The 27,405-nt window shown below is 44.5% G+C and overlaps 1 protein-coding gene across 5 annotated transcripts in view; it reads left to right on the plus strand.

The window, feature by feature from the left end:
- Positions 1-10,316: 10,316 nt before the first annotated feature.
- LOC106597151 (inositol-tetrakisphosphate 1-kinase-like) overlaps positions 10,317-27,405 on the plus strand; it is a 49,666-nt gene continuing 32,577 nt past the window's right edge. For 2 of the 5 annotated variants that reach the window (XR_006769515.2, XM_014188397.3), the window contains exons 1-3: positions 10,322-10,672; positions 11,149-11,337; positions 22,622-22,646. Coding sequence is in view for 4 of the 5 variants with exons in the window: in XM_014188397.3 (XP_014043872.1) it covers positions 11,243-11,337; positions 22,622-22,646 (120 nt within the window). In the remaining variant the exon portion in view is untranslated. Of the gene's footprint in view, positions 10,673-11,148; positions 11,338-22,621; positions 22,647-27,405 lie in introns of all 5 variants that reach the window. The other 3 variants (XM_014188432.3, XM_014188472.3, XM_045716346.2) reach the window with 3 other exon arrangements.

Raw genomic sequence — 27,405 nt, forward strand, 5'->3', positions numbered from 1 at the left:
TTTCTCTATTTTCTTTCTCTCTGCATTGTTGGGAAGGGCCCGTAAGTAAGCATTTCAATGGTAGGCCACACCTGTTGTTTACGAAGCATGTGATAAATACATTTTATTTAATTATACCTTGGGTCAACAATGGATCATGCAAAAGTCTCTGATTGAAAGCCATAGCCGGGAACCTTTTCACCCTTCGGTTAAACGGAAATGTGTCTCACCTGTAGATGCACTATTCTTCTATGGTATAATGACTTCTTCTTCAGTGGGGTTTATCGGCGGTTGGCATCCAACGTTATGGTGCATTACCACCACATACTGTCCTTGAGTGTGGGCCAGAGACAGGGAGAAACTAAATCCTACCTGCCAGCCCCATTGCTCTTAAAAAAAGATAAAATATTTGAGACTATATCTAATCAAATCAAATTTATTTATATAGCCCTTCGTACATCAGCTGATATCTCAAAGTGCTGTACAGAAACCCAGCCTAAAACCCCAAACAGCAAGCAATGCATGTGAAAGAAGCACGGTGGCAAGGAAAAATTCCCTAGGAAAAACTCCCTAGAAAGGCCAAAAACCTAGGAAGAAACCTAGAGAGGAACCAGGCTATGAGGGGTGGCCAGTCCTCTTCTGGCTGTGCCAGGTGGATATTATAACAGAACATGGTCAAGATGTTAAAATGTTCATAAATGACCAGCATGGTCAAATAATAATAATCATAGTAGTTGTCGAGGGTGCAACAAGCACGTCCGGTGAACAGGTCAGGGTTCCATAGCCGCAGGCAGAACAGTTGAAACTGGAGCAGCAGCACGGACAGGTGGACTGGGGATAGCAAGGAGTCATCATGCCAGGTAGTCCTGAGGCATGGTCCTAGGGCTCAGGTCCTCCGAGAGAAAGAAAGAAAGAGAGAAAGAAAGAGAGAATTAGAGAGAGCATATTTAAATTCACACAGGACACCAGATAAGACAAGAGAAATACTCCAGATGTAACACATAAACCCCGACACATAAACTACTGCAGCATAAATACTGGAGGCTGAGACGGGAGGGATCAGAAGACACTGTGGCCCCATCCGATGATACCCCCGGACAGGGCCAAACAGGCAGGATATAACCCCACCCACTTTGCCAAAGCACAGCCCCCACACCACTAGAGGGATGTCTCCAACCACCAACTTACCGTCCTAAGACAAGGCCGAGTATAGCCCACAAAGATCTCCGCCACGGCACAACCCAAGGGGGGGCGCCAACCCAGACAGGAAGACCACGTCAGTGACTCAACCCACTCAAGTGACGCACCCCTCCCATGGACGGCATGGAAGAACACCAGTAAGCCAGTGACTCAGCCCCTGTAATAGGGTTAGAGGCAGAGAATCCCAGTGGAGAGAGGGGAACCGGCAAGGCAGAGACAGCAAGGGCGGTTCGTTGCTCCAGCCTTTCCGTTCACCTTAACACTCCTGGGCCAGACTATACTTAATCATAGGACCTACTGAAGAGATAAGTCTTCAGTAAAGACTTAAAGGTTGAGACTGAGTCTGCGTCTCTCACATGGGTAGGCAGACCATTCCATAAAAATGGAGCTCTATAGGAGAAAGCCCTACCTCCAGCCGTTTGCTTAGAAATTCTAGGGACAATTAGGAGACCTGCGTCTTGTGACCGTAGCGTATGTGTAGGTATGTACGGCAGGACCAAATCGGAAAGATAGGTAGGAGCAAGCCCATGTAATGCTTTGTAGGTTAGCAGTAAAACCTTGAAATCAGCCCTTGCCTTAACAGGAAGCCAGTGTAGGGAGGCTAGCACTGGAGTAATATGATCACATTTTTTGGTTCTAGTCAGGATTCTAGCAGCCGTATTTAGCACTAACTGAAGTTTGTTTAGTGCTTTATCCGGGTAGCCGGAAAGTAGAGCATTGCAGTAGTCCAGCCTAGAAGTTACAAAAGCATGGATACATTTTTCTGCATTATTTTTGGACAGAAAGTTTCTGATTTTTGCAATGTTACGTAGATGGAAAAAAGCTGTCCTTGGAACAGTCTTGATATGTTCTTCAAAAGAGAGATCAGGGTCCAGAGTAACGCCGAGGTCCTTCACAGTTTTATTTGAGACGACTGTACAACCATCCAGATTAATTGTCAGATTTAACAGAAGATCTCTTTGTTTCTTGGGACCTAGAACAAGCATCTCTGTTTTGTCCGAGTTTAAAAGTAGAAAGTTTGCAGCCATCCACTTCTTTATGTCTAAAACACAGGCTTCTAGCGAGGGCAATTTTGGGGCTTCACCATGTTTCATTGAAATGTACAGCTGTGTGTCATCCGCATAGCAGTGAAATTTAACATTATGTTTTCGAATGACATCCCCAAGAGGTAAAATATATAGTGAAAACAATAGTGGTCCTAAAACGGAACCTTGAGGAACACCGAAATTTACAGTTGATTTGTCAGAGGACAAACCATTCACAGAGACAAACTGATATCTTTCCGACAGATAAGATCTAAACCAGGCCAGAACTTGTCCATGTAGACCAATTTGGGTTTCCAATCTCTCCAAAAGAATGTGGTGATCGATGGTATCAAAAGCGGCACTAAGATCTAGGAGCACGAGGACAGATGCAGAGCCTCGGTCTGACGTCATTAAAAGGTCATTTACCACCTTCCTCAAGTGCAGTCTCAGTACTATGATGGGGTCTAAAACCAGACTGAAGCGTTTCGTATACATTGTTTGTCTTCAGGAAGGCAGTGAGTTGCTGCGCAACAGCTTTTTCTAAAAATGTTGAGAGGAATGGAAGATTCGATATAGGCCGATAGTTTTTTATAATTTCTGGGTCAAGATTCGGCTTTTTCAAGAGAGGCTTTATTACTGCCACTTTTAGTGAGCTTGGTACACATCCGGTGGATAGAGAGCCGTTTATTATGTTCAACATAGGAGGGCCAAGCACAGGAAGCAGCTCTTTCAGTAGTTTAGTTGGAATAGGGTCCAGTATACAGCTTGAGGGTTTGGAGGCCATGATTATTTTCATCATTGTGTCAAGAGATATAGTACTAAAACACTTTAGTATCTCCCTTGATCCTAGGTCCTGGCAGAGTTGTGCAGACTCAGGACAATGGAGCTTTGGAGGAATACGCAGATTTAAAGAGGAGTCCGTAATTTGCTTTCTAATGATCATGATCTTTTCCTCAAAGAAGTTCATAAATGTATTACTGCTGAAGTGAAAGCCATCCTCCATTTGCGAATGCTGCTTTTTAGTTAGCTTTGCGACAGTATCAAAAATAAATTTTGGATTGTTCTTATTTTCCTCAATTAAGTTGGAAAAATAGGATGATCGAGCAGCAGTGAGGGCTCTTCGATACTGCACGGTACTGTCTTTCCAAGCTAGTCGGAAGACTTCCAGTTTGGTGTGGCGCCATTTCCGTTCCAATTTTCTGGAAGCTTGCTTCAGAGCTCGTGTATTTTCTGTATACCAGGGAGCTAATTTCTTATGACAGATGTTTTTAGTTTTTAGGGGTGCAACTGCATCTAGGGTATTGCGCAAGGTTAAATTGAGTTCCTCGGTTAGGTGGTTAACTGATTTTTGTCCTCTGACGTCCTTGGGTAGGCAGAGGGAGTCTGGAAGGGCATCAAGGAATCTTTGGGTTGTCTGAGAATTTATTGCACGACTTTTAATGCTCCTTGGTTGGGGTCTGAGCAGATTATTTGTTGCAATTGCAAACGCAATAAAATGGTGGTCCGATAATCCAGGATTATGAGGAAAAATATTAAGATCCACAACATTTATTCCATGGGACAAAACTAGGTCCAGAGTATGACTGTGGCAGTGAGTAGGTCCAGAGACATGTTGGACAAAACCCACTAAGTCGATGATGGCTCCGAAAGCCATCATCATGACGTTCTACTCAATATACTCTTTTAACTAATGTCCTATATCCCCTTCTCCCTCATACTGGATTTCAGCCTCTCTCTTTCCCTCCGATACTGCCCACACTGTAGCAGTACATGCTCCACAGTCTCTGTTTCCTGGCAATAATCACAATTTCCTGTTGACTGAGTCCCTTCCTGCCGTCCTCCCCTCCCCAACATTCCTTTGTACTTGAAATAAATGCCTGCCCTTAGTATCTCTATTCCACTGCTCCTGCCATCTCTGCACCATCACTGTCCATATCAGGCTTTTTGCCTCTGCCTTGCTCATTGAAACTACAACATCCCCACATCTAAGTGCTTGTTTAGCCAGTACATCAACTGCCTTGTTCCCCTCCACCCCCACATCGGCTGGGACCCAAGTAAATGTTATCTGTATACCCATCTGTCTAATCCTGCAATGGATTTGTAGTACCTCATAAAGCAGGTCTTGTCTGCTACATGACCTAAAGGACTGGAGACTCATTAACACTGCACATGAATCAGAGCAAATAACTACTCTGTCTGGCTTGACTTCTTCCACCCACTGCAAGGCCAACAGTATGGCCATCAGCTCCGCCGTATATACAGCCAGATGATCTGTAATACGTTTTCTGACTTCCACCCCACATTCCTGCACTGCAAATGCTGACCCAGTATGTCCTGTCCTTCTTTTGAACCATCTGTGTAAATGGCCACAAAATCCTGATTCACAGTATCCAGACGTCCCTTAAACAAATCAGATGGATCAACACTCTCCCTATCTTTCTGTAGTCTCTCTACACTTCTAGATCAACTACTGGAGGCGGGAGTCGCCGTGGTGGATTTACAGGAATAGCTACCGTTGGACTAAACTCCCTTCCATACTTTTCCATCTCATTCGCCTGGATATTACCCACCCACCCAAAGCTCTTGTTCGGTCTTCGCTCATGTTCCCAGCATGCCTATAAAATCCATTTTGCAGGATGTGACACCACATGTCCCTGTAGGTTGACCCAATAATTAATTGCCAGCTGCTGTCTCCTAATCTGCAATGGCATATCCCCTATCTCCACCTATAGTGCAGCCACTGTGGACATCCGAAATGCCCCAGTACATATTATGAGTCCTTGCCCCCGTATGACATCTAGCCTTTCCAATGAGGTCTGGGCTATCCAACCATATGCTATACTGCTATAGTCCATTACAGATCGGATCAATGCAACATATATGGTCCTCAATGAGGAACGCCCAGCCCCCCACTCCTTCCCCGTCAGACAGCACATCACATTTAGCACCTTACACTTTCCCACCACTCTCTCAATGTGTTCTGCACAGGTCAGTCTAGTGTCAAAGTACACCCCAAGGAAACTGAAGGCACCCACCCTCTCCAAGTTTCTCCTATATAACTTCAAGCATACCTCATCTCTCACCTTCGTCCTGGTAAAGAACACTGTCTGAGTTCTCTACAGAGAACCTGAATCCCCACATTAATGCCCACCGCTCTACTTCATCAATTGCTTCCTGTACCTTCCTGACTATGTATGGCACATTTCTTCCCCTCTTCCTTAAGGCCCCAACATCTGCAAATAATGACCTCCCAATATCCGGCTGTACCTGAGAGTAAACATCATTGATCATGATTGAGAAAGACAGAGGACTAATCACACTCCCCTGTGGTGTACCGCTATCCACCAGGTGATCGTGACTTTCATACCCTCACCTGGATAGACCTTCCAAACAGGAAATCAGGAAATCCTTTACGTTCTTCCTCCTACCCGATAATATCAAGCTTGATTAACAATCCCTCCTTCCACATAAAAAAAAGACAGTTACAACAGTGTTCACCTGAGCCTTCCTGACCTCTGCTTCTAAGCAGAGCAGTGGGTCCATAGTTCCCCTTGCATTCCTGAACCCACTCTGATGTGGCGATACTAGCCCCCTGCTCTCCAGGAAGTAAGTTACCCTCTTCGTAATCATATGTTCCATAATCTTACATACATGTGATGTTAAAGCTATTGGCCGATAACTTATTGGCCTCGTTGGGTCCTTCCCTGGCTTCCAGATTGGTACCTCTACTGCCTTCTTCCAACTGCCTGATAGTTTCCCATCCTCCCATACTGTGTTGTACAAAACCAAAACCTTATCCAGTGCCTCATCACTAAGATGGGCCAACAAAACATAACACACCTCATCTTTCCCAGGTGAAGTTAACCCAGCCTTACCTATTGCCCTTTTCATCTCTGCCATGGTAAATGATGCATTCAATGCATCCTCCCTTCTATCCAGCACTCCAGCATGCTCCTCTCTCGTTCTCTCTCTCCCCCTCTGCTCCTCCTCTAACAAATTTGCCGAGCTATGCACTTCTACAAACACTTTGGCCATCATCTCTGCCTTCTCCTCATCTGTTACTGCCACATCCTTCCCTCTCGTCAACACTGGATGATCCCACTCCCCACTCATCCCCCACTGGTGTTGCCCTTCCAATGGTGTCACAGAACCGACGCCAACATGACCGCTTTGACTGATGGATAATTCTTCTCACTATTGTCCCACCCTCCTCCGTCCACCATGGGACTGCTTTCCTCCTCCTTCTCCCTGAACTCTCAGGTATAGCCTCAGTAGCTGCCCACACTAACGCTGTTCTCACCCAGTTATTCATACTATCCACATCCCCTCTCATATCCACCTGAGCCATCACCTGTTCACTCAGCTCCCGAAACTGATCCCACTTTGCCATTCCAAACACACACCTGCCTACTCCAGCCACTGACACCTCTTCCTCCCTCCGGCCCGCTGTGCATACTATGGTGTAATGATCACTCCCTACTGTCGACTCCTCCCATACCTCCCACTCACAGATTCCTGCCATCACACTAGATACCAGAGTGAGGTCCAAGACAGACTCTTTCCCTGTGGCTACATCAATCCTGGTCCCTCGGCCATCATTAAGGCACACCAGATCTTTCATTTCCATTCGATTTTCCATCACTTGGTCATTTCCATCCATCTGTCCCCCCCGCCCAGAGCGTGTTGTGCGCAGTAAAATCCTCACACCACATTACCTTACTTCTGTCCTGGCCCTCCACCCTCTCCAGCACTTCCAGGTCCAGTATCTGACATGGATTATAGTAATTCACTACCACTATCACCCCACTTATCAACCACAACTCCATCACCACATATTCCTGTTCAATACCTTTGCCTAGCATCCTGTAGGGAAGTTCTTGCTTTATGAAGGTGGCACATCCCCCCTCCCCCTACATCTCTGTCCCTACGAACCACTATATTATCCCGGTATAATAAACTCCACATTCGGTTTGAGCCATGATTCCTGCAGACAAATCACATCAGCCTTAGCTGGCATATCTACAATGGACTGCTTGATCTCCTGCCCATTAGCCAACAGGCTTTCAGCATTCTATTGTAGTACTACCACCATAACTAAGATCCAGTAATACATGACTCCAGCCTCGGCTGATTGAGGTCATCTCGAACCTCTTCCTATGTCAACCCTGTCACACTCAGATGTCTCCCAGCAGCTTTCACTATTAGCTGAATCCTCTCTGTTTTAGACTCTACTTTAGCAGTGCTATTGATAGCTCCTGCTATGAACGTCACCAGCTTTCTCTTATCTATGCATACCATATCGTCTCCCACCTGCCCCTTAACCCCCGGTCTAGATGCTTCTATCCATCTTTCCTTTGAACATGTATCTCCCTGGACCTGGACCACCCTCACTGCCTCAGCATATGACAGCCCTCTCTCCTCTCTCACTTGTTGCACCTCCACTGCTTCATAGCCTCACACCCACTATATGCCACACTATGAGCACCTTCACAGCTGCAGCACTTTGGTTGTCCACCATCCCCACACTTCCCATACTCATGCTCCCCTCCACTCCTGGCACAACTCTTTCTCTTTACAGGCTGTTTCCACATGCCCAAATATCTGGCAGTTATAACATCTTAAAGGCTTTAGTATGTAAGCCCTCACATAATAACTCATATCCTTTATTTGGCAGTACCCGGTCCCTGAAGTGTAACAGAATAGACGTGTTATCTACCCTAACTCCACCCCTTGTTGCTTGCAATCTTTGAACATTCACTAGAACGCCTCCTCTCAAATTGTCCCTTACCTCTTTAGTGCTGTCACTCACAGGCCCTCCTGTTATCACCCCTTTAATCCACTGCTTCCCTGCTTGATCATTCCAGCTGCTCAACACCACCATACACTTCCCTATTTGCTTCACTCAGAGCTTTTTCCCTCTGCGCCATGTCCTTCCAGAACACCAACAAGTTCCCATCTCTTAACACTTTAGCAATGACAACTTCCTCAATCAAATATTTTATCACAGCCGTCAACCTTATCGGACTCTTCGCCCCAACTCCCATTTCCTCCCTAAACTTCAGCATCCTTTTCTGCTCTTCCTCATCTCCATGCTCCCCTCGTGTCTTATCTTATCCTTCCTCGGCACTTTCTACCTCTGAACTGTCGCTAGCGTTGGAAACTATGTTCGTCTCCTCAAACTTCCTTTTCTGCCTCCTTAGACTTCTCGCTCCCCTTCAAACCCCTACTCCCTTTCTCTCCCACTTTCTTTCTCACCCCCTCCTTTATTTGTACCACTATGCTCGATACTTGCGTCACTTTCTTCTCCATCACTATCTCCTACCATCTCTGACCCAGTCACAGCACAGCCGTGCCACACCGAGTAAAGTTTGATTGTTTGTTTATGAACGATTGATCGCTAGTCACAGCTTTCCAAACAGTCAACCAGCTCGACCTGCGTTCTCTGTCGTTCAACAACCGACACTGATATGAAATGCCCACTTACGTCCCTGGTATAATGGCGGTCCGAAAACAAATGTTTAAGGCGCATGCCGCCACCTACTGTGCTGAAGTCTGCGAGCATTCATGGTTTGCCTAATTCTGTACTACTAAGAAAAAATAAATAAACAAATAAATCCCTACTAATTTCGAACAAACCCTCCCCCTCCCCTAAAACCATGGGTGACTCGGCCTGGCTCGCAGTTGACATTCCAATTCATCCCGAAGATGTTTGATGGGGTTGATGTCAGGGCACTGTGCAGGCCAGTCAAGTTCTTTCACACCAATCTCGACAAACCATTTCTGTATGAACCTCGCTTTGTGCACGGGGGCATTGTCATGCTGAAACAGGAAAGGGCCTTCTCCAAGGGGCCAGGAAAGGGCCTTCCCCAAACTTCCCCAAAGTTGGAAGCACAGAATCGTCTAGATTGTCATTGTATGCTGTAGCGTTAAGATTTCCCTTCACTGGATCTAAGGGGCCTAGCCCGAACCATGAAAAGCAGCCCCAGACCATTATTCCTCCTCCACCAAACCTTACAGTTGGCACTATGCATTCGGGCAGGTAGCATTCTCCTGGCATCCGCCAAACCCAGATTCGTCAGTCGGATTGCCAGATGGTGAAGCACGATTCACCACTCCAGCCGACGCTTGGCATTGCGCATGGTGATCTTAGGCTTGTGTGCGGCTGCTCGGCTATTGAAACCCATTTCATGAAGCTCCCGATGAACAGTTATTGTGCTGATGTTGCTTCCAGGGGAAGTTTGGAACTCAGTAGTGAGTGTTGCAACCGAGGACAGATGAATTTTACTCGCTACGCACTTCAGCGCTCAGTGGTCCCGTTCTGTTAGCTTGTGTGGCCTTCCACTTCGCAGCTGAGCAGTTGTTGACCCTAAATGTTTCCACTTCACAATAACAGCACTTATAGTTGACCGAGGTATCTCTAGCAGGGCAGAAATTTGAAGAACTGACTTGTTGGAAAGGTGGCATCCTATGATGGTGGCACGTTGAAAGTCACTGAGCTCTTCAGTAAGGCCATTTTACTGCCAATGTTTGTCAATGGAGTGCCCCTGTGACAACAATTTTGGACCCCCTTGTGGCCCCCCTAAATGTGGAGTATGAAATAATTTTTACCTAAAAATGTATTTTGCCTGCTAATGCCTGCAATGCAGTGAAGAAAACGATATGACAACAATAACGTCTAATGTAACTAGCCCCTCTAACAGTACAACTGCCCCCCCCCCCCCCCAGTTGAAATGGTCCAGAACCGCCACTGCTGGGCAGAAAAATCAGGACTGAGTTTGGTAAACTCTGCTTGAGGACTTCTGAGACAAAACCAACTTCAACATTCAAAATGTTTTACCAGCAGATGGCGCAATGGTAGTGCCAAATTCCTAGAAACATTCACCAGTTTGAATGATAATGTGTCTGTCCTGTATCATTAGGTTTAAAGGCAGGTGTTAGGGGGAGTTGAGGCATGCAGTCCAAATATGTTGGGTTTCATTTCAAAAGTGTAGTTGTTTTTTCAGATGAAGTAAAAACTTTTTTTTTAAATGGAATTCACACATCTTACCAAAAAAATAAGACCACTTTCCCTTTAAGGGTTAAGTATTTATTGCTGCCACCTAGGGGAGCTGTTGTTTAAACTGACGTCAAAGACATTACAGTATGGCTTAGAAGCTGTGCTGACGTGCTCTTTTATTTTCTAATGAGGGTGAAAAACGCTGCACTGTTTGACAGCAAGGTAGCTAGCGGTATGCATAGTTGTTTACGGGGTACGCGCTAGGGCTACCTAAATGAGCACGACTCGAGAGTGTGTGCACTCTGTCAGTTAGGCTCCAATTTCGACCAGTCTGGATTGAAGACCTCCGCGCAGTCATCAGAACTTCAGCTTCAACATCCAGCGGAACGGAGAATGGACAGCTATCAGGCTAGCTAGGTGGCTATCCTTACTAGGATAACGACATTTAGGGAGGAAATGTGCTAGCTAGCTGGTAGCTATACATTTTATTGAACTTCTGATATTTATTAGCTGTGCATTTGTGCTTCTCCTCGAGCTTTGTCATTATGCTCGCGAATGTATCCAGAAACCACCTTGTATAGCTAGCGATGTATATTATTAGTAATAATTTGGTTTATGTTGTGGCGCATCTGTAGAAATTAGTCTCTTCGGCAAATGCAGCTAGCCAATCGGGGGGGGGGGCAGACGATTTATCTACGGGACACATATTTGTTTTAATCTGGTTAACATTAATGTAGGTAGCTAACAGTTATTTGACATTAAGTAAAGTTGGCTGTATAGATAACGTACGCTAGCACTGTCATAAACTGAACATTGTTGTTATGGCTGACTAACGTTAGTTTGCTAGCTAACTAAAGTAGTTGGAAGATTTGAGGAGAATCAACCTATCTGGTTTCCTCACATAATACGAAATGCTAGCTAGCTAAGTAATTCATCCCTTCCCTCTAGGTTCGTGTGAGACGACAGTTTCCTGTTTTCCAGGTTGAATCGACAGTAACTGTTAACATCTGGATTAAGAACATACGTTAGGTGAGGTGGAGAGATGCAGACTTTTTTGAAAGGCAGGAGAGTGGGCTACTGGCTCAGCGAGAAGAAGATGAAGAAGCTGAATTTTCAGGCCTTCGCTGATTTGTGCAGGTATGTGGTGAGAACAATGCAGCTACTGGTGGTTACATTTTCAGTCCACTGTACAGTAGTTAGTCGTGAAGGGATATAGACAGCACTCTTGAAGAAATGTATTGTAGCAGTGTAGCTACAGTATGTAGCTATTTGTTACACATATCCACTCTCGAAAATATGGCTAGGTAATGATCTCTTTAACTGTACCCAATGTCCACTCCATTTAATGACCTCAAGAACCAAGAATTTCATCCATCTTTTCTTAACTGATATATTTTGGAATACACATTTTGAACATTAATTGAAGAGGATATGACAAATTCTGTGGTCTGTAGAGAACACTTTGCTTGCTTACATTGTGTAGGTTAAGCCCCAGAATCTGTGGTAGATTTCACACACATTCAAATAATGGAACCAACGTGAGCTCAATTTGCATCTGTCATGTAACTGTTTCTAGGCCAAGCTCATTTCTCAATGTCTTTTGAATAGACAGCCTTTTAATATATGAAACAGAATTACAGCAATTGACATAAGTTTCCCTATTGCCTTGTGCAAGCAGTTGAGCCTGTTCTGAGTTTTTTTCATTGGCCAAGTGATTTGTTGCTACTGGCAATAACCTAAATGCAAATAACTCAATCTGTTTTTTCTTGTTCCTCCCCAGTGTAAAGTTCAAAATGATACATTTACATTTTTGGGGCAAGTGCTTATAAAGGATTCAGACCCTTTGACTTTTTACATATTTTGTTATGTTACAGCCTTACTCTAAAATGGATTAACTTTTTTATCCTCAGCAATCTACACACAATACCCCATAATGACAAAGCGAAAACAGGTTTTTAGAAAAACAGAAATGCCTTATTTACACAGGTATTCAGACCCTTTGCTATGAGATGCAAAATTGAGATCAGGTGCATCCTGTTTCCATTGATCATCCTTGAGATGTTTCTACAACTTGATTGGAGTCCACCTGTGGTAAACTCAATTGATTGAACATGAAAGGGAAACGCCTGTCTATATAAGGTCCCACAGTTGACAGTGCATGTCAGAGCAAAAACCAAGCCATAAGGTCGAAGTAATTATCCGTAGAGCTCAGACATTTTTTATTTCACCTTTATTTAACCAGGTAGGCCAGTTGAGAACAAGTTCTCATTTACAACTGCGACCTGGCCAAGATAAAGCAAAGCAGTGTGACAAAAAACAACAGTTACACATGGAAAAACAAAAGTACAGTCAATAACAATAGAAAAATCTATATAGTGTATGCAAATGGGGGTAATGCAATAAATAGGCCATAGTAGCGAAGTAATTACAATTAAGCAAATTAACGAGTGATAGATGTGCAGATGATGTGCAAGTAGATATACTGGTGTGCAAAAAAAGTAAATAAAAACAATATGGGGATGAAGTAGGTAGTTGGATGGGCTATTTACAGATGGGCTGTTTACAGCTGCAGCGATCGGTGAGCTGCTCAGATAGCTAATGCTTAAAGTTAGTGAGGGAGAGAAGTCTCCAACTACATCGATCTTTGCAAATCGTTCCAGTCATTGGCAGCAGAGAACTGGAAGGAAAGGCGGCCAAAGGCGGTGTTGACTTTGGGGATGACCAGTGAGATATACCTGCTGGAGCGCGTGCTACGGCTGGGTGTTATGGTGACCAGTGAGCTGAGATAAGGCGGCGCTATACCTAGCAAAGACTTATAGATGACCTGGAGCCAGTGGGTCTGGCGACGAATATGTAGCGAGGGCCAGCCGATGAGAGCATACAGGTCGCAGTGGTGGGTGTATGGGGCTTTGGTGACAAAAACGGATGGCACTATGATAGACTGCATCCAGTTTGCTGAGTAGAGTGTTGGAGGCTATTTTGTAAATGACATCACTGAAGTCGAGGATCGGTAGGATAGTCAGTTTTACGAGGGTGTGTTTGGCAGCGTGAGTGAAGGAGGCTTTGTTGTGAAATAGGAAGCCGATTCTAGATTTAATTTTGGATTGGAGATGCTTAATGTGAGTCTGGAAGGAGAGTTTACAGTCTAACCAGACACCATGGTATTTGTAGTTGTCCACATATTCTAAGTCAGAACCGTACAGAATAGTGATATTGGGCGGGTGGGTGTGGGCAGCGATCGGTTGAAGAGCATGCGTTTAGTTTTACTTGCATTTAAGAGCAGTCGGTGGCCACGGAAGGAGTGTTGTATGGCACTGAAGCTCGTCTGGAGGTTTGTTAACACAGTGTCCAAAGAAGGGCCAGATGTATACCGAATGGTGTCTGCGTAGAGGTGGATCAAGGAATCACCTGCAGCAAGAGCAACATTGATATATACAGAGAAAAGAGTCGGCCTGAGAATTGAACCCTGTGGTACCCCCATAGACTGCCAGAGGTCCGGACAACAGGCCCTCCGATTTGACCTCTATCTGGGAAGTAGTTGGTGAACCAGGCGAGGCAGTCATTTGAGAAACCAAGGCTGTTGAGTCTACCGATAAGAATACGGTGATTGACAGAGTCGAAAGCCTTGGCCAGGTCGACGAAGACAGCTGCACAGTACAGTCTTTTATCGATGGCGGTTATGATATTGTTTAGTACCTTGAGCGTGGCTGAGGTGCACCCGTGACCAGCTCGGAGACCAGATTGCACAGCGGAGAAGATACGGTGGGAATCAAAATGGTCAGTGATCTGTTTGTTAACTTGGCTTTCGAAGACTTTAGAAAGGCAGGGCAGGATGGATATAGTCTAGACTCTAACTGTTACAGACCTGTCTCCCCCTTTAAAGAGGGGGATGACCGCGGCAGCTTTCCAATCTTTGGGGATCTCAGACGATACGAAAGAGGTTGACCAGACTAGTAATAGGGGTTGCAACAATGGCGGTGGATAATTTTAGAGAGGGTCCAGATTGTCTAGCCCAGCTGATTTGTACGGGTCCAGGTTTTGCAGCTCTTTCAAAACATCAGCTATCTGGATTATGGTGAAAGAGAAGCTGGGGAGGCTTGGGCAAGTAGCTGCGGGGGGTGCTGAGCTGTTGGTTAGGGTAGCCAGAAGGAAAGCATGGCCAGCCGTAGAGAAATGCTTATTGAATTTCTCGATTTATTGTGGATTTATCAGTGGTGACAGTGTTTCCTAGCCTCAGTGCAGTGGGCAGCTGGGAGGAGGTGTTCTTATTCTCCATGGACTTTAGTGTCCCAGAACATTTTGGAGTTAGAGCTGCAGGATGCACATTTCTGTTAGGAAAGCAAAGGCTAGCTTTTTCAAACTGACTGTGTGTATTGGTTCCTGACTTCCCTGAAAAGTTGCATATCGCGGAGACTATTCGATGCTAGTGCACTACGCCACAGGATGTTTTTGTGCTGGTCGAGGGCAGTCCGGTCTGAAGTGAACCAAGGGCTATATCTGTTCTTTGTTTTACATTTTTTGAGGGGCATGCTTATTTTAGATGGTGAGGAAATTACTTTTAAAGAACACCCAGGCATCCTCTACTGACTGGATGAGGTCAATATCCTTCCAGGATACCCGGGCCAGGTCGATTAGAAAAGCCTGCTCGCCGAAGTGTTTTAGGGAGTGTTTGATAGTGATGAGGGGTGGTCGTTTGACCGCGGACCCATAATGGATGCAGGCAATGAGGAAGTGATCACAGAGATCCTGATTGAAAACAGCAGAGGTCTATTTGGAGGGCAGGTTGGTCAGGATAATATCTATGAGAGTGCCCATGTTTACGGATTTAGGGTTGTACCTGGTGGGTTCCTTGATAATTTGTGAGATTGAGGGCATCTATCTTAGGTTGTAGGATGGCCGGGGTGTTAAGCATATCCCAGTTTAGGTCACCTAGCAGAACGAACTCTGAAGATAGATGGGGGGCAATCAATTCACATATGGTGTCCAGGGCGCAGCTGGGAGCTGAGGGGGGTCTCTAACAGGCGGCAACAGTGAGAGACTTATTTCTGGAGAGATTCATTTTTAAAAGTAGGAGCTCGAACTGTTTGCATATACTTAGAACTTTGCAGGCTGTCATACTTTCCATCTCTGCAGTAGATTGCAAGTCCTCCCCAATTGGCAGTTCTATCTTGATGGATAATGTTGAGGGTGGAAATATCAGAAATGTTGGTGGCCTTCCTAAGCAAGGATTCAGACACGGCAAGGACATCAGGGTTGGCGGAGTGTGCGAAAGCAGTGAGTAAAACAAACATAGGGAGGAGGCTTCTGATATTAACATGCATGAAACCAAGGCTTTTACAGTTACAGAAGTCATCAAATGAGAGCACTTGGGAACACACAGGGCATAGGTTAACCACATCACCAGAGGAGGATGAGGGTACGGCTAAAGGCTATCAAAACTGTCCGTCTAGTGCGTTGGGGACAGAGAATAAAAGGAGCAGATTTCTGGATGTGGTAGAATCGATTCAGGGCATAATGTACAGACGGGTAGGGTGCGGGTACAGTGGAGGTAAACCCAGGCATTGAGTGACGGTGAGAGAGGTTGCATCTCTGGAGGCACTCGTTATGCTGGGTGAGGTCACCGCATGTGTGGGAGGTGGGACAAAAGAGGTATCTGAGGCATGTTGAGTGGGGCTAGGGGCTCCGCAGTAAAATAAAACGTTAACCACCCTAAACAGTATACAAGGCATATTGACATTCAAGAGCCATAAAGCAATCACAGGTGTTGATTGGGAGAGCTAGCTAAGACAACAGCAGGTAAGACAACAACAGCTAATCAGCTAAGACAACAACAACAGGTAAAATGGCGATGAATGGGAAGAGAGGGTCAGTGAACTACACACAGGGCCTGAGTTCAAGGCTGGGCCGACAGATAAACAAAATGGAGTACCGTGATCAATGAACAGTCCAGCAGGCATCAACTATGTAGCCAGGTGATCATAGGGTCCAGTGAACAGCAATAGATGAAACGGGGTAGCCGTTACTACGCTAGCAAGCGGGAGACACGGCGTACATAAAGATAGCAGACCGGGGCTAGCAGAAGCTTCTTCACTGACTTCCGGCAAAGGCCGGTTGAGGGCACAACGGACGGAATTACGTCGGTGGACCAGTCGTGATGAATCGGCGGGGCGTCGTGTCGACAAAGGGTCCAGGCCAATTGACAAAAGAGGTATTGTAGCTGGAGTAATTTAGTTTGCTAGCTGGGAGATGCGCCTGGCTCGAGGCTAACTGGTGCTAGCTTCGGGACAAGGGCATTAGCCACTAGCCTCTCGGTAGCAGCTAGCTAGCTGCGATGATCCGATGCAAAGGTCCAGAGCTTACGACAGGAATCCGGAGATGTAGTGGCTTCTAGTCGTGTTAGTGAGAGTCCGGGAGGCATCAGCTGTGGCCAGGAAATTGGCCTGGCTCAAGGCTAGCTTCGGGGCTGGGCCACTCGGTAGCAGCTAGCTAGCTGCAATGATATGGAGTAATGGTCCAGAGCTTATGGCAGGAATCTGGTGATGTAGTGGAGACGAGCAGTCCTGTATGCTCAGGGTTGATATCAGGCTTTGCAGACTGGCGGTTATTATCCAGGCTAAAAGCGGCTGGTGTCTGAGCTAAAGGTCAAGGCCGCTAGCAGTGGCTAACAATGACTAAATAGCTAGTAGCTAATTAGCTAGTTAGCATCTGATGGCTAACTTCTGATGGAGGTTCTAGCTTTAAGGTCTAAAAATAGCAGATCTGTATCACATTGGGTGAGGCGGGTTGCCGGAAGGTATATTTAATTTAAAAATGGAAAAGGGGATTTTTCTCTGTCAGAGTGAACCCAATGTTCACTCTGACAGAGCTCCTCTGAGGAGATGGGTGAACCTTCCAGAGGGACAGCCATCTCTGCAGCACTCCACCAGTCAAGCCTTTTATGGTAGTGACCAGACAGAAGCCACTTCTCAGTAAAAGGCACATGACAGCCCGCTTGGAGTTTGCCAAAAGCCACCTAAAGACTTTCAGACCCTGAGAAACAAGATTCTCTAGTCTGATGAAACCCGGTTTGAACTCTGGCCTGAATGCCAAGCGTCACATCTGGAGGAAACCTGGCACCATCCCTACATAGAGATCCTTTATTAAAACCTGCTCCAGAGCACTCAGGACCTCCGACTGGGGAGAAGGTTCACCTTCCAACAGGACAAAGACCCTAAACACACAACCAAAATGATGCAGGAGTGGCTTTGGGGCAAGTCTCAATGTCCTTGAGTGCCCCAGCCAGAGCCCGGACTTGAATCAGATCCAACATCTTTGGAGAGACCTGAAAATAGCTGTGCAGCAATGCTCCCCATCCAACCTGACAACTTGAGAGGATCTGCAGAGAAGAATGGAAGAAACTCCCCAAATACAGGTGTGCCAAGCTTGAAGCGGCAAACCCAAGAAGACTTGAGGCTGTAATCCTAGCAACAATTTCTAAACCTCTTTTTGCTTTGTCATTATGGGGTATTGTATGTCGATTGAGAGGGGGAGGGGGGGGGCAGGCAGGCAGGCAATCAACTTTAGAATAAGGCTGTAACCTAACAATGTGGAGAAAGTCAAGGGGTCTGAATACTTTCCCGAAGGCACTGTAATAGCACTGTCTGCTATGTTTTAGACTATTGTTATGACTAGTTTCATTAATCTTATGCTCTGTGAGAGGCATATTTTAAATTGGTCCTTTTCATGGTTTGTTCAGAGGCTCTCTCGTTAGAGATGTGGTCTCCAGCCGCCTGCCCTTTACTCTCCGGTCTCTTGACTCCCCCCTGAAGCATAGTTAATTAGACCTGATTGGTCTCCTGTGACGTGAGAATTGCTCTCTGCGTGATGCTGAGTTCTGTATGTGTGGGCACAGGAGTTTTGTGGCACAGTAGTGTGGAGGAGGCTCTCACCATTACTGTTTGAGTCCTCATTGAGAGAAATGTATGAATTTGCCTAGTCTAATGATTTCACTAAATAAGAAAGACCAGAGAGGTTGTGGTGAATGTAGGCCTTAAGTATTACACCAGCAGATAGGGGGAGGAGCAATTGTTTGGATTGTGTATTTGTATTTATTATGGATCCCCAATAGCTACTGGCAAGGCAGCAGCTACTCTTCCTGGGGTCCAGCAACATTTTAAGGCATTTAAACCATTTAAAAAAAACATTGCAATACATTCACAAACGATTTCACAACACATTAAGTATGTTCCTTCAGGCCACTACTCTACTACCACACATGCGTGTGTGTAAGATGGGGGTATGTGGGTGCGGTTTGTGGCTCCAGGTGCCTCTCTTATAACATGGGTGTGTTAGGTTTGTGAAACCTGAGCAACTTGAATTTGGAAAAGTAAGAGGCTTTACTAAAGCACCTAGTAGGTGTATGTGCATGCAACGCGCTTGACTCTCGAGTAGAGGGAAATAGTATCTCTTACCTTACTTTACATTGTGCCTTGCTGTATCAGTCTCCAGCAGAGTGAATGGTTATATAAGGGGTTGTAAAGTGGGGCAGGGATTGCATTGGATTTCCTCAGCAGAACTGCCTGTAAACCCTGCCTGCTGATGGCTAAATAGTGCTGTATTTGGTATCAACAAGCAGGGAAGGGACCCACAACACTCAGGCAAACTGGCTTTAATCAAACCTTTCTCTCTGTTGCTGCCCGTGTTTTAGGAGGGTCACACTCGGCCCATGTGAAAAACGCCTAAAGGGCAGACAATGTGAAATGACCAAAAACCATTCCACTAGGGCAGGTCTCTGTGGGTTAGGTAGGATATTTTTTCAGAGTGGATTCTCTCTGCTGATAGCAGTGGTGAGTGATTTTCACCTTGCCAAGGGAGCTGTTGACTCTAAGCAACCTGATTGAGCCAGCACAGATTACGACAATGTAATCCTCCAAATATTTTTAAATCTCTTCATAACCCTCCAACCAAATGACTCCCTCTGGAGGATGGCTCGGAGTGTAGTATGTAGGTTATAGGGTGGGTAAGGATGGGCTGTGTGTGGGCCAGGGATGGGTTTGAACAATCAAATCTTCTGTGTCTTGCCTACTCCTGGAAAATATAGTTAAGGAATGGGGGTGGGCATTTTAAAATGATTTTTAGTATTCAAATAGTATCTTTTTTTTAAGATGGTTTAAATCTTGTTTTGAAAAAAGCCGGTGCGCTGCTCTGCCTCTTGTCTATGGCACGGAGATGGGGATAGAAAGTAACCAAACTGACTCGCGCAAGTTAGATTACCTATGGCAGCAACAAGTTTGTCTGTCATACCATCTGGTAGTGCCGGTCTTGACTGCATCAAATCGTTGTAAAGAAGCTAGCTACAGTAGTCAGCCAGCTAACTAACTAGCTAGCTACAGTAGCCAGCTAGCTAGCTAAAGTAGCAAGGCTAATTGAGGCTATTTTGCTGCGCTCCCTGTCCAATGTCTACATCTCCATTCATATGAATCAACCGCCTACCTGTTGGTTGATCATTTAGCCAATGTAATTCTGTCGTTTTAAATTCCATTTTGCATTGATTTAGAAATCTCCTACTTCACTTGCTACATATGGAGCGTCTGACTGTAGCTCCATTTTTCTTTGAACGACATTAAGAAACGGATTCGTTTTTTAAAAATGGGGCGCACTGTCATTATACTGTTTTTAACGTTTGAAATGTAATGGTCTATCCTTGTAGGCTATGTTGCATAGCTCATTTGATTACATTTTTGACTAAACCTTAAATGTTCTTTACCTCAGAGACCATTCATAGTAAATCTAATGCTAACGTCCGTTTAGCTATTGGAATAACAGTGCCCATCCCTTTTGAGGGGGGGGGGCGTCAATTAGCCTAGTACTAAGTAGCAGGTTATTCCTTGCTGTAACATGTACTCCACTTGTCACCTATTTTACTGCACTAAGGTCGAAGGTTTGTTTGGAGTGTGGATGGTCACGTTGGCCTAACACACACACACACACACACACACACACTTCATAATTGCTAACTGTAGGTTATATTGCTGTCAATAGCCTGAAGTATCACTTCAGTTTTACAAAGAGAAAATGTGTCCACTATAGTAGGACTTCCTTTCTGATTTCATTATGTGGTCACTAGGGATGTAAGAATTCACCCATAGGCATTGGTCCAGGGTTCAAATGTTTAAGATGAGTGCATCGGTCTGCGGGAGCCCAAACCGATCCAAATGAAACATGCATTGGTAAGAAAGCAGAATTCAAACGTTATCAATTGCCGGCTCACTAAAATGTTTTACTCATATAATACATTTTTATGCCTTACTCCAAAAATACCTTATCTTGTGACAATTGTCATCTCCTTCCGTGTCTAAGCATGTAATTATGTTTAGTCATCAGAAAGCCCAGTCTCATTGAGGCTGCTAATCACCATTAAAATCTACAGCTCTGTGGAAGATGCCACCTCTCTTCCGTGTTTGGACCTCATGCTTTCATAATGAGGAAATATCTGATCTAGACAACCACTCCCATAGAACCAGCAGGTTTCTACATGTCCCATCCCTCTCACTGCCTTGACAGATTTCTATGAAGCTTGAACAGCTTCTATTGAAACAAAAATACCCTCAAGCATTCTGACATAGTGCCCACTGAAAGTTCACTGTTTTTCCACATACCCTAGCTTAGTGTTCATTCCCTCCTCCATGCATATTTGTCTGTATGTTCAGATGAGTAGGACCAGCATGTCCTCACTACTTGATGACCTCTAACATTTTGTTTTGATCACTGTGTTTTTATAGTACGGAAAACACTCAAACTTGAAATCAGCCACTTAAGGCCATTTCATACTGCTTTGTTATTAGCCCCAGTCTGTCTTAGCCCCAGGCTGGCCCTAGACTAAGCTTTATCCCTGGGCTAAAGATTCACACTTGTATTCCAAAGCCCTGGGATAATGGACAAACACAACATGCGACCAACATTCTATCTCTGACATGCAACCAATGTTATAAACAAGACATTTATTAACACACTATTAAATGTTGCTTTTAGCCTAGCATTTGACTTCCAACAGTCATGGTTTGTATAAACCTTGCTGTTTTCCTGTGACATCATTGGAAACAATGTTTCACTTTTGAAATTCTATCACAAGAATGCTGTGAACGAATGAGACATCAGCTTTTCTGATTCAGGCGAAATAATGCAACACAATTACTGTCATGGATATATGCAATTAAATTTAGTGTTTTCTACCATTCCAGCTGTAGAGTTTGTAGCTTTACTTGGCTAAGTGAAGACTTTAGCCAGCCTGCATAGCAACCATTTTTGTTTGGCATAGCAACCAATGTTTTTGGATTAAATAGTATGAAATTACTTGTGCTTGTTATGCGCATTATTTTCATATGTGAATTAAGTGAATGTGCCACTTGTGATTGGGCAGTCTAGGCATTGCTCTTGACTCCGTTTCACACGTAATATTTTGGCACTGTGTTTCTGGGGCTAACCCCAAAGTCTGTGCTAACCCTGCTCTGGTGCAGGGCCAGCTAGCCCTGGGCTAAGGTTGGTGCTAGCTGACTTTAGAATGTGCAAGTATGAACACTCACTTAGCCCCGGGCTAAGATCTCCCTTAGCACAGGGCTAAGGACGCTCTTAACCCTGAGCTAAGGTGCAGTGTAAACGGGCCTTTATACTACTTGTTTGGGCAGACTGGGGTGGATATGAAAGACCGTCAAGTCCTTCAGTGGTCGTCGGACAGCATTGTGGTTTATTACGTTAGAGCAGCTGGATGTCTCTTACACAAACGCTACTAAGGACTTTGCTCTTGTAGGTCTGTGCGTTGCCAAGCAACCCTTTTCTTTTTTTATATGTATTTTTATTTTTTTTACCGAAAGCTCCATCGCTGTGTCTTTGAAAAGTAAAGGCATTCCCTGGCCCTGGACTCCCAGACTAAGCATTCAGAGATGATTTAATTTAGACTTAATGGCCATTTATTTATGAATTCCTGGAACAAATTCACATTCTATTCTTGAGTGTTATGCCACTGGTTTTCATTCCCAGAATTTCATAAGATTTGTGTGTTCTGAATTTAAACACTGATGCTAAAGTCTGTTGGTACTTAAGTATATCACTGTCAATGTTTTATGTGAGACAGACTCCGGACCCTTGAAGTGGCGAGGTGCATGCGCTATCTTGGTTTCTTTGCCAACCATCTCCCTGCCCTTCAAAACAGCCATAACATTTGTAATGGTGTGAGATACCCCTTGTGATTGGTAGCCATTTTGGTTCACCACTACAGAGAGCTTGAAAATACACTGGAGAATGGTAGTCAATTTTGTCAGGGTAATTTGTTGGAGTTAAGGCATTGCTGTATCTCTTCCCCCAACCTCTGCATTTTGAGGATATTAGAATAATGAATGAATGTACACATTCTGAATTGTTTTTTTTCTTCTCATCTGCCTTTCAGGAAAAGAGGAATAGAAGTGGTCCAGGTAAGTTCAATAAGACTAACTCAATTACCCAAACATTCATTTGTGCCTTTTTTAAAATTGAGATTAAAAGATTCATTGGGGAATATCCTGCTCGCACAAGCATCGTTTGACACACTGTTCATACCCCTGTTGTTGGTGGAGAGAATTTTGCAGGTCTGAAGCTTATTTCCTGTAGTTCTACAGATGTTGTCATGGGTTGCAAAGAACATGCATCATTGGTTTCAACACACTTGAAAAGTTTATCAGTTATCCAGAAAAGAATGCAGATGAATAGCCTATCCCTAGTTCTAATCCCTATGGACTTTGATCTATGTTTGAACACCGTTTGATTCTAGTTTGTTCCTGTTGCCCGACAGAGATCTGGTGTTTGTGTGCCCACTATGTCCATGCTTTAAAATTGAATATTGTATTGAGTAACACCTGTCTAAAGCTGCTGAAATCCAGAGAATTTGTACATTGTTACCTGGGTTTGTGCATTGAGGCAGAGAGTGCATGGTTCATATCACAGGGGTGGACAGGGAGAAAGGAAATACTGGGGGAAGAATGATTGATGAGCACCGTTAGCCCCATCCCCTTCGTCCACTCATCCATCCAGTAGCCTGGCCTGTCAGTGTGGACTTTTCGGCTTCTTTAGGATATGACACAGCCCTTCATGTCGTCCTACTCCCAGATATTTCCCAGATATTCTACTGTAAACGGCCGGTGGTGGAAACAGTGTGCATGTTTCCACCGTCTCCTCATAGATGCCTCATGTAGATGCTCCCCAGGCCCCTGTTCTGTATGTCTGTGTGGAGGCAAGAGTAACATGAGCACCACCAATAATGGGCTTCCTGCTTGGGGCGTCACTTCTCAGGTCATTACAACAATCAAATGTGTGTGTTCACAGCCGGGAAGATGTTATCTTTGGTCTTTCATTGAAACACTAGTGACCGTTAATCAACCTTTTTGTCATGTGCAGGTTGTGTAGTATGAGTGACTGTGTCCCAGGGCTCTGAATAGCTCTCTGCAATCTGTTAGTTAACCGAAAAATCTTGAGGAGGAAATCGAGAGCCATTAATTTCCCTGCCTCTCATTTTTGTGGTGTATTTCACTCTTTCTATGTAGTCTTATGTTCGTTCACTTTTTTTCTGGAGATATCTCCAGCACACCCAGACAAAAAGATGTCCAGGGAATGGTCCCAAAGTAAACAGTGCTTTGTTTCTCAGAGCGCTCTCATCTCTCCCAGAAGGCCAGCAGTTCCTTACAGCCTAGATCCTGTGGCACCCCCACACCCCTCTCCTCCACACACACGGGTCTACAACCACCAGGGCTATCTCTGGCATCTCCCATGCTCCGACTTTTAGCTGTGCTGTCAATGCCAATTGGGAGAGCACAATGTAAACACACCTGCACGTTTTACATTTTTTAGTCAGTGCTGGTGAGGGCTGCCTGGAAGGTGAGCCCTGTGCCAGTCAGTTTTTCTTGTGGCACGACCTCGTTACATGGGAAACAATGGTATCCATTGACATGCTCTGGCGTTGTTACGTTGTACATGTATAAAGCTGTCATCCCCTATTATAAGGAGGGAGTGAGATGCTCTGTTGGGAGGCAGGGAGAGTGGAGCATGGAGGGTCAGAGGTTCCCAAACAGTCTTTTCACGCTATGTTATTACAGGATAAAGAACACATTTCACATAAATTTAGCTAAATCCCCTGTTTTATGTGCCGTTTAATACCGACTTCTGATCCTGATATTTGCAAACATTTTAGGGACAGTTCATCGCAATTAACCCTTTCAAATGAATTGTGACACACTAGCCTGAGCCAGAGAAACATGACAATGTCCTCTTACAGGTCTGTGTGCTTCCCAGCAGAATCAGTCACGATAGCGAGCCAGTCTGGTCGTGATATGGCTATATGTTTTGATTGGGATGTTGTCTTCTACACTATTTGGGGGGGGGGGAATTGTACAAGGAGAACTCTGTTACTATGTCTGGATGTGTGGTGAATCTGAGGCTGTGGTCTGATCAAGGTTAAAACCCACTCCACCACCCACCTCCTGTTCCAGATAGGCTTCAGGCTCGCAGCCTTCACTTATGTCCTTGTAGTCTTCAAGCTGATCCTGTTGATAATGTCCAAGTCTCTTCTGGTGGTAAACAAGGTCAATAATGGCAACCAAAACAATCATGTTCTAATCTTTGCATAAACATTTGATAAGTTTACTTTCCTTTGAACAGGGCTTTTTGGTTCACTTTGATGCAGTCTGGGTAACTTTTCATTTTCTGTTAATACCTAATTCATGGGACTTACCTCACTGATTTTAAATGCGGACAAAAAATGGCTGTAGAATATTGTTGTATTTTAAGCAAAGGGAATGAGTCTTGTTGCTAAGAACCTTTCTGGGGCCATGATGGACCGTTTCCTCCGTAGGGCGATTAATCTCTATCACTCATTTATTGGAGCAGAGCTTGCAATAAAGTAACATTTATGTCCCTCTATTGAAAATCAAAGTTCAGTAATGTCAATGACAGATGTAGCACTATAGAGCATGGCAGCAGTTGTGACATCATGCTCTGTGAACAGACCTAAATCGGTCGGCCCTAAGGGAGCTCATTTCTAGTGTGGGAAAAACTTCAGCCTGTCTGGGGGGGAGGAGGAAGAGTCAGAGGAACCTTTGTTACACCTCAATCTTCATCCTTTTCATGTATCCACAATCTGTCCGTCCTTACACACTCCCTCTTGTGGTCCTCCTCCCGCCATTCATGCTGATCCTCCTCTAAGCGATTTCCACAACCTCATCAATATTGACCCGTTTCCCCTAGCTAATGAGCCAGCAGCCGTCTCCTAGAGATCCATACATTAGTCTGTCCTTATTATTGAGCTGATCAAATGAACCCACTAGACTTGGGACACCGATGTTCTCTGCCAGAACTGATCAAGGAAAATGGCCATTGCTGTCCAGGAAAAATAGAATCTAATTTTATCATGCGCTGAGTGCTAGGGAATTTCAAGTTAATTTCCTGGTTGTTACTGTATCTCTCCCACAGATCTTTTTTATTGAAGCCCATTGAGATTGATAGTACTCACTCCAAAAAGCATTACGTAGCCAACTGCTCTTCTAGTCCATTGGGTGTAGCTACTAGCCAGAGGAATCCAACATCCTAATGGGGGTGATCTTTTGGATTTCATTTTGCAGCTTAATTCAGGAGTCCCTGAATTGAGGCGATTAAGTGACTGCCTACTTGATGCAACCAGTTTGATACCTATTGTAGTGATTGAACAATACCTGTGGGGTTCTTTGGAATACTGAATCGGTGCGATTTTATTGATTTATATTGTATCTTCAACCCACCCATTGGGTGTTTACTAGTGTTGAGCGACTTAACCAATTTATTATTAAAAATGGTGTTGGGGGGGGGGGGGGGGGGTCTAGGTTATTAAACAACTGGTTGACCAACGTCTGTTCAATTACTTGCATTCCATTTACTTCTGCTTTTTTTGTGAGCCAGATGTGCCGTTTCTCTAGTGAGAAATCAAATAATTCACAAGAGAAATTAAGTCAAGAACTATATGGGAAAGGGGGATACCTAGTCAGTTGTCCAACAATGTATTCAACTGAAATGTGACTTCCGCATTTAACCCAACCCCTCTGAATCAGCGGTGCGGGGGGCTGACTTAATCGGATGCTGAGCTGAAGGGAGTTGTAGTTTTCATTAAGTAGATATTCTACCTACACTGAACAAAAAATGTAAAGTGTTGTCATGAGCTGAAATAAAAGATCACAGATGTTCCATATGCATAAAAAGGTTATTTCTCTCAAATTTGGTTACTTCCCTGTTAGTGAGCATTTCTCCTTTGCCATTATAATCCATCCACCTGACAGGTGTGGCATATCATGAAGCTGATTAAACAGCATGATTGTTACACAGGTGAACCTTGTGCTATGGACAATAAAAGGCTACTTTAAAATGTACAGTTTTGACACAACACAATGTTACAAGTGTCTCAAGCTTTGAGGGAGTGTGCAATTTGGAATGGTGACTGCAGGAATGTCCACCAGAGCTGTTGCCAGATAATTTAATGTTCATTTCTCTGGACGGTATGTCCAACTGGACCCAACCGCAGACCACGTGTTACCATGCCAGCCCAGGACCTCCACATCCGGCTTCTTCACCTGCAGGATGGTCTGGGGGGATAAATCATTCTAACTAGCTGGGCCTGGCTCCCCAGTGGGTGGGCCTATGCCCACCATGGCTGCACCACTGCCCAGTCATGTGAAATCCATAGATTAGGGCCTCATGATTTTCTTTAAATTTACTGATTTCCTTACATGTAACTCAGTAAAATTTTTGAAATAGTTGTAAGTTGCGTTTTTATATTTTTGTTCTGTATAGTTTATCGAAGAAACATGGTAATTAAGACTTTTACGCCTGCTATGTTAGGTTAAATACACAGACCACATAGACCACTGCATGATAGAGGAATGCAGACAACTCAATGACAAGAGCGAGTGACAGTTTGACAGTATGCATTATCATCTTTGAAGAACTAGTAAATTGATTGTCAGACAGCGCTGCAGCAGAATGTATTCGGACCCCTTTTTCCAAATTTTGTTACGTTACAGCCTTATTCTAAAATTGACCCTTGTTTTTCCCATGATTCCACATGTTTTATTTCATAGTTTTGATGTGTTCACTATTATTCTACAATGTATAAAATAAAGAGAACCCTGGAATGAGTTTGTCAACTTTTGACTGGTACTGTATAAATTTGAAAAAATG

This window comes from Salmo salar, chromosome 01, assembly GCF_965601325.2.
Source record: "Salmo salar chromosome 01, fSalSal1, whole genome shotgun sequence".
Lineage (NCBI taxonomy): Eukaryota > Metazoa > Chordata > Actinopteri > Salmoniformes > Salmonidae > Salmo > Salmo salar.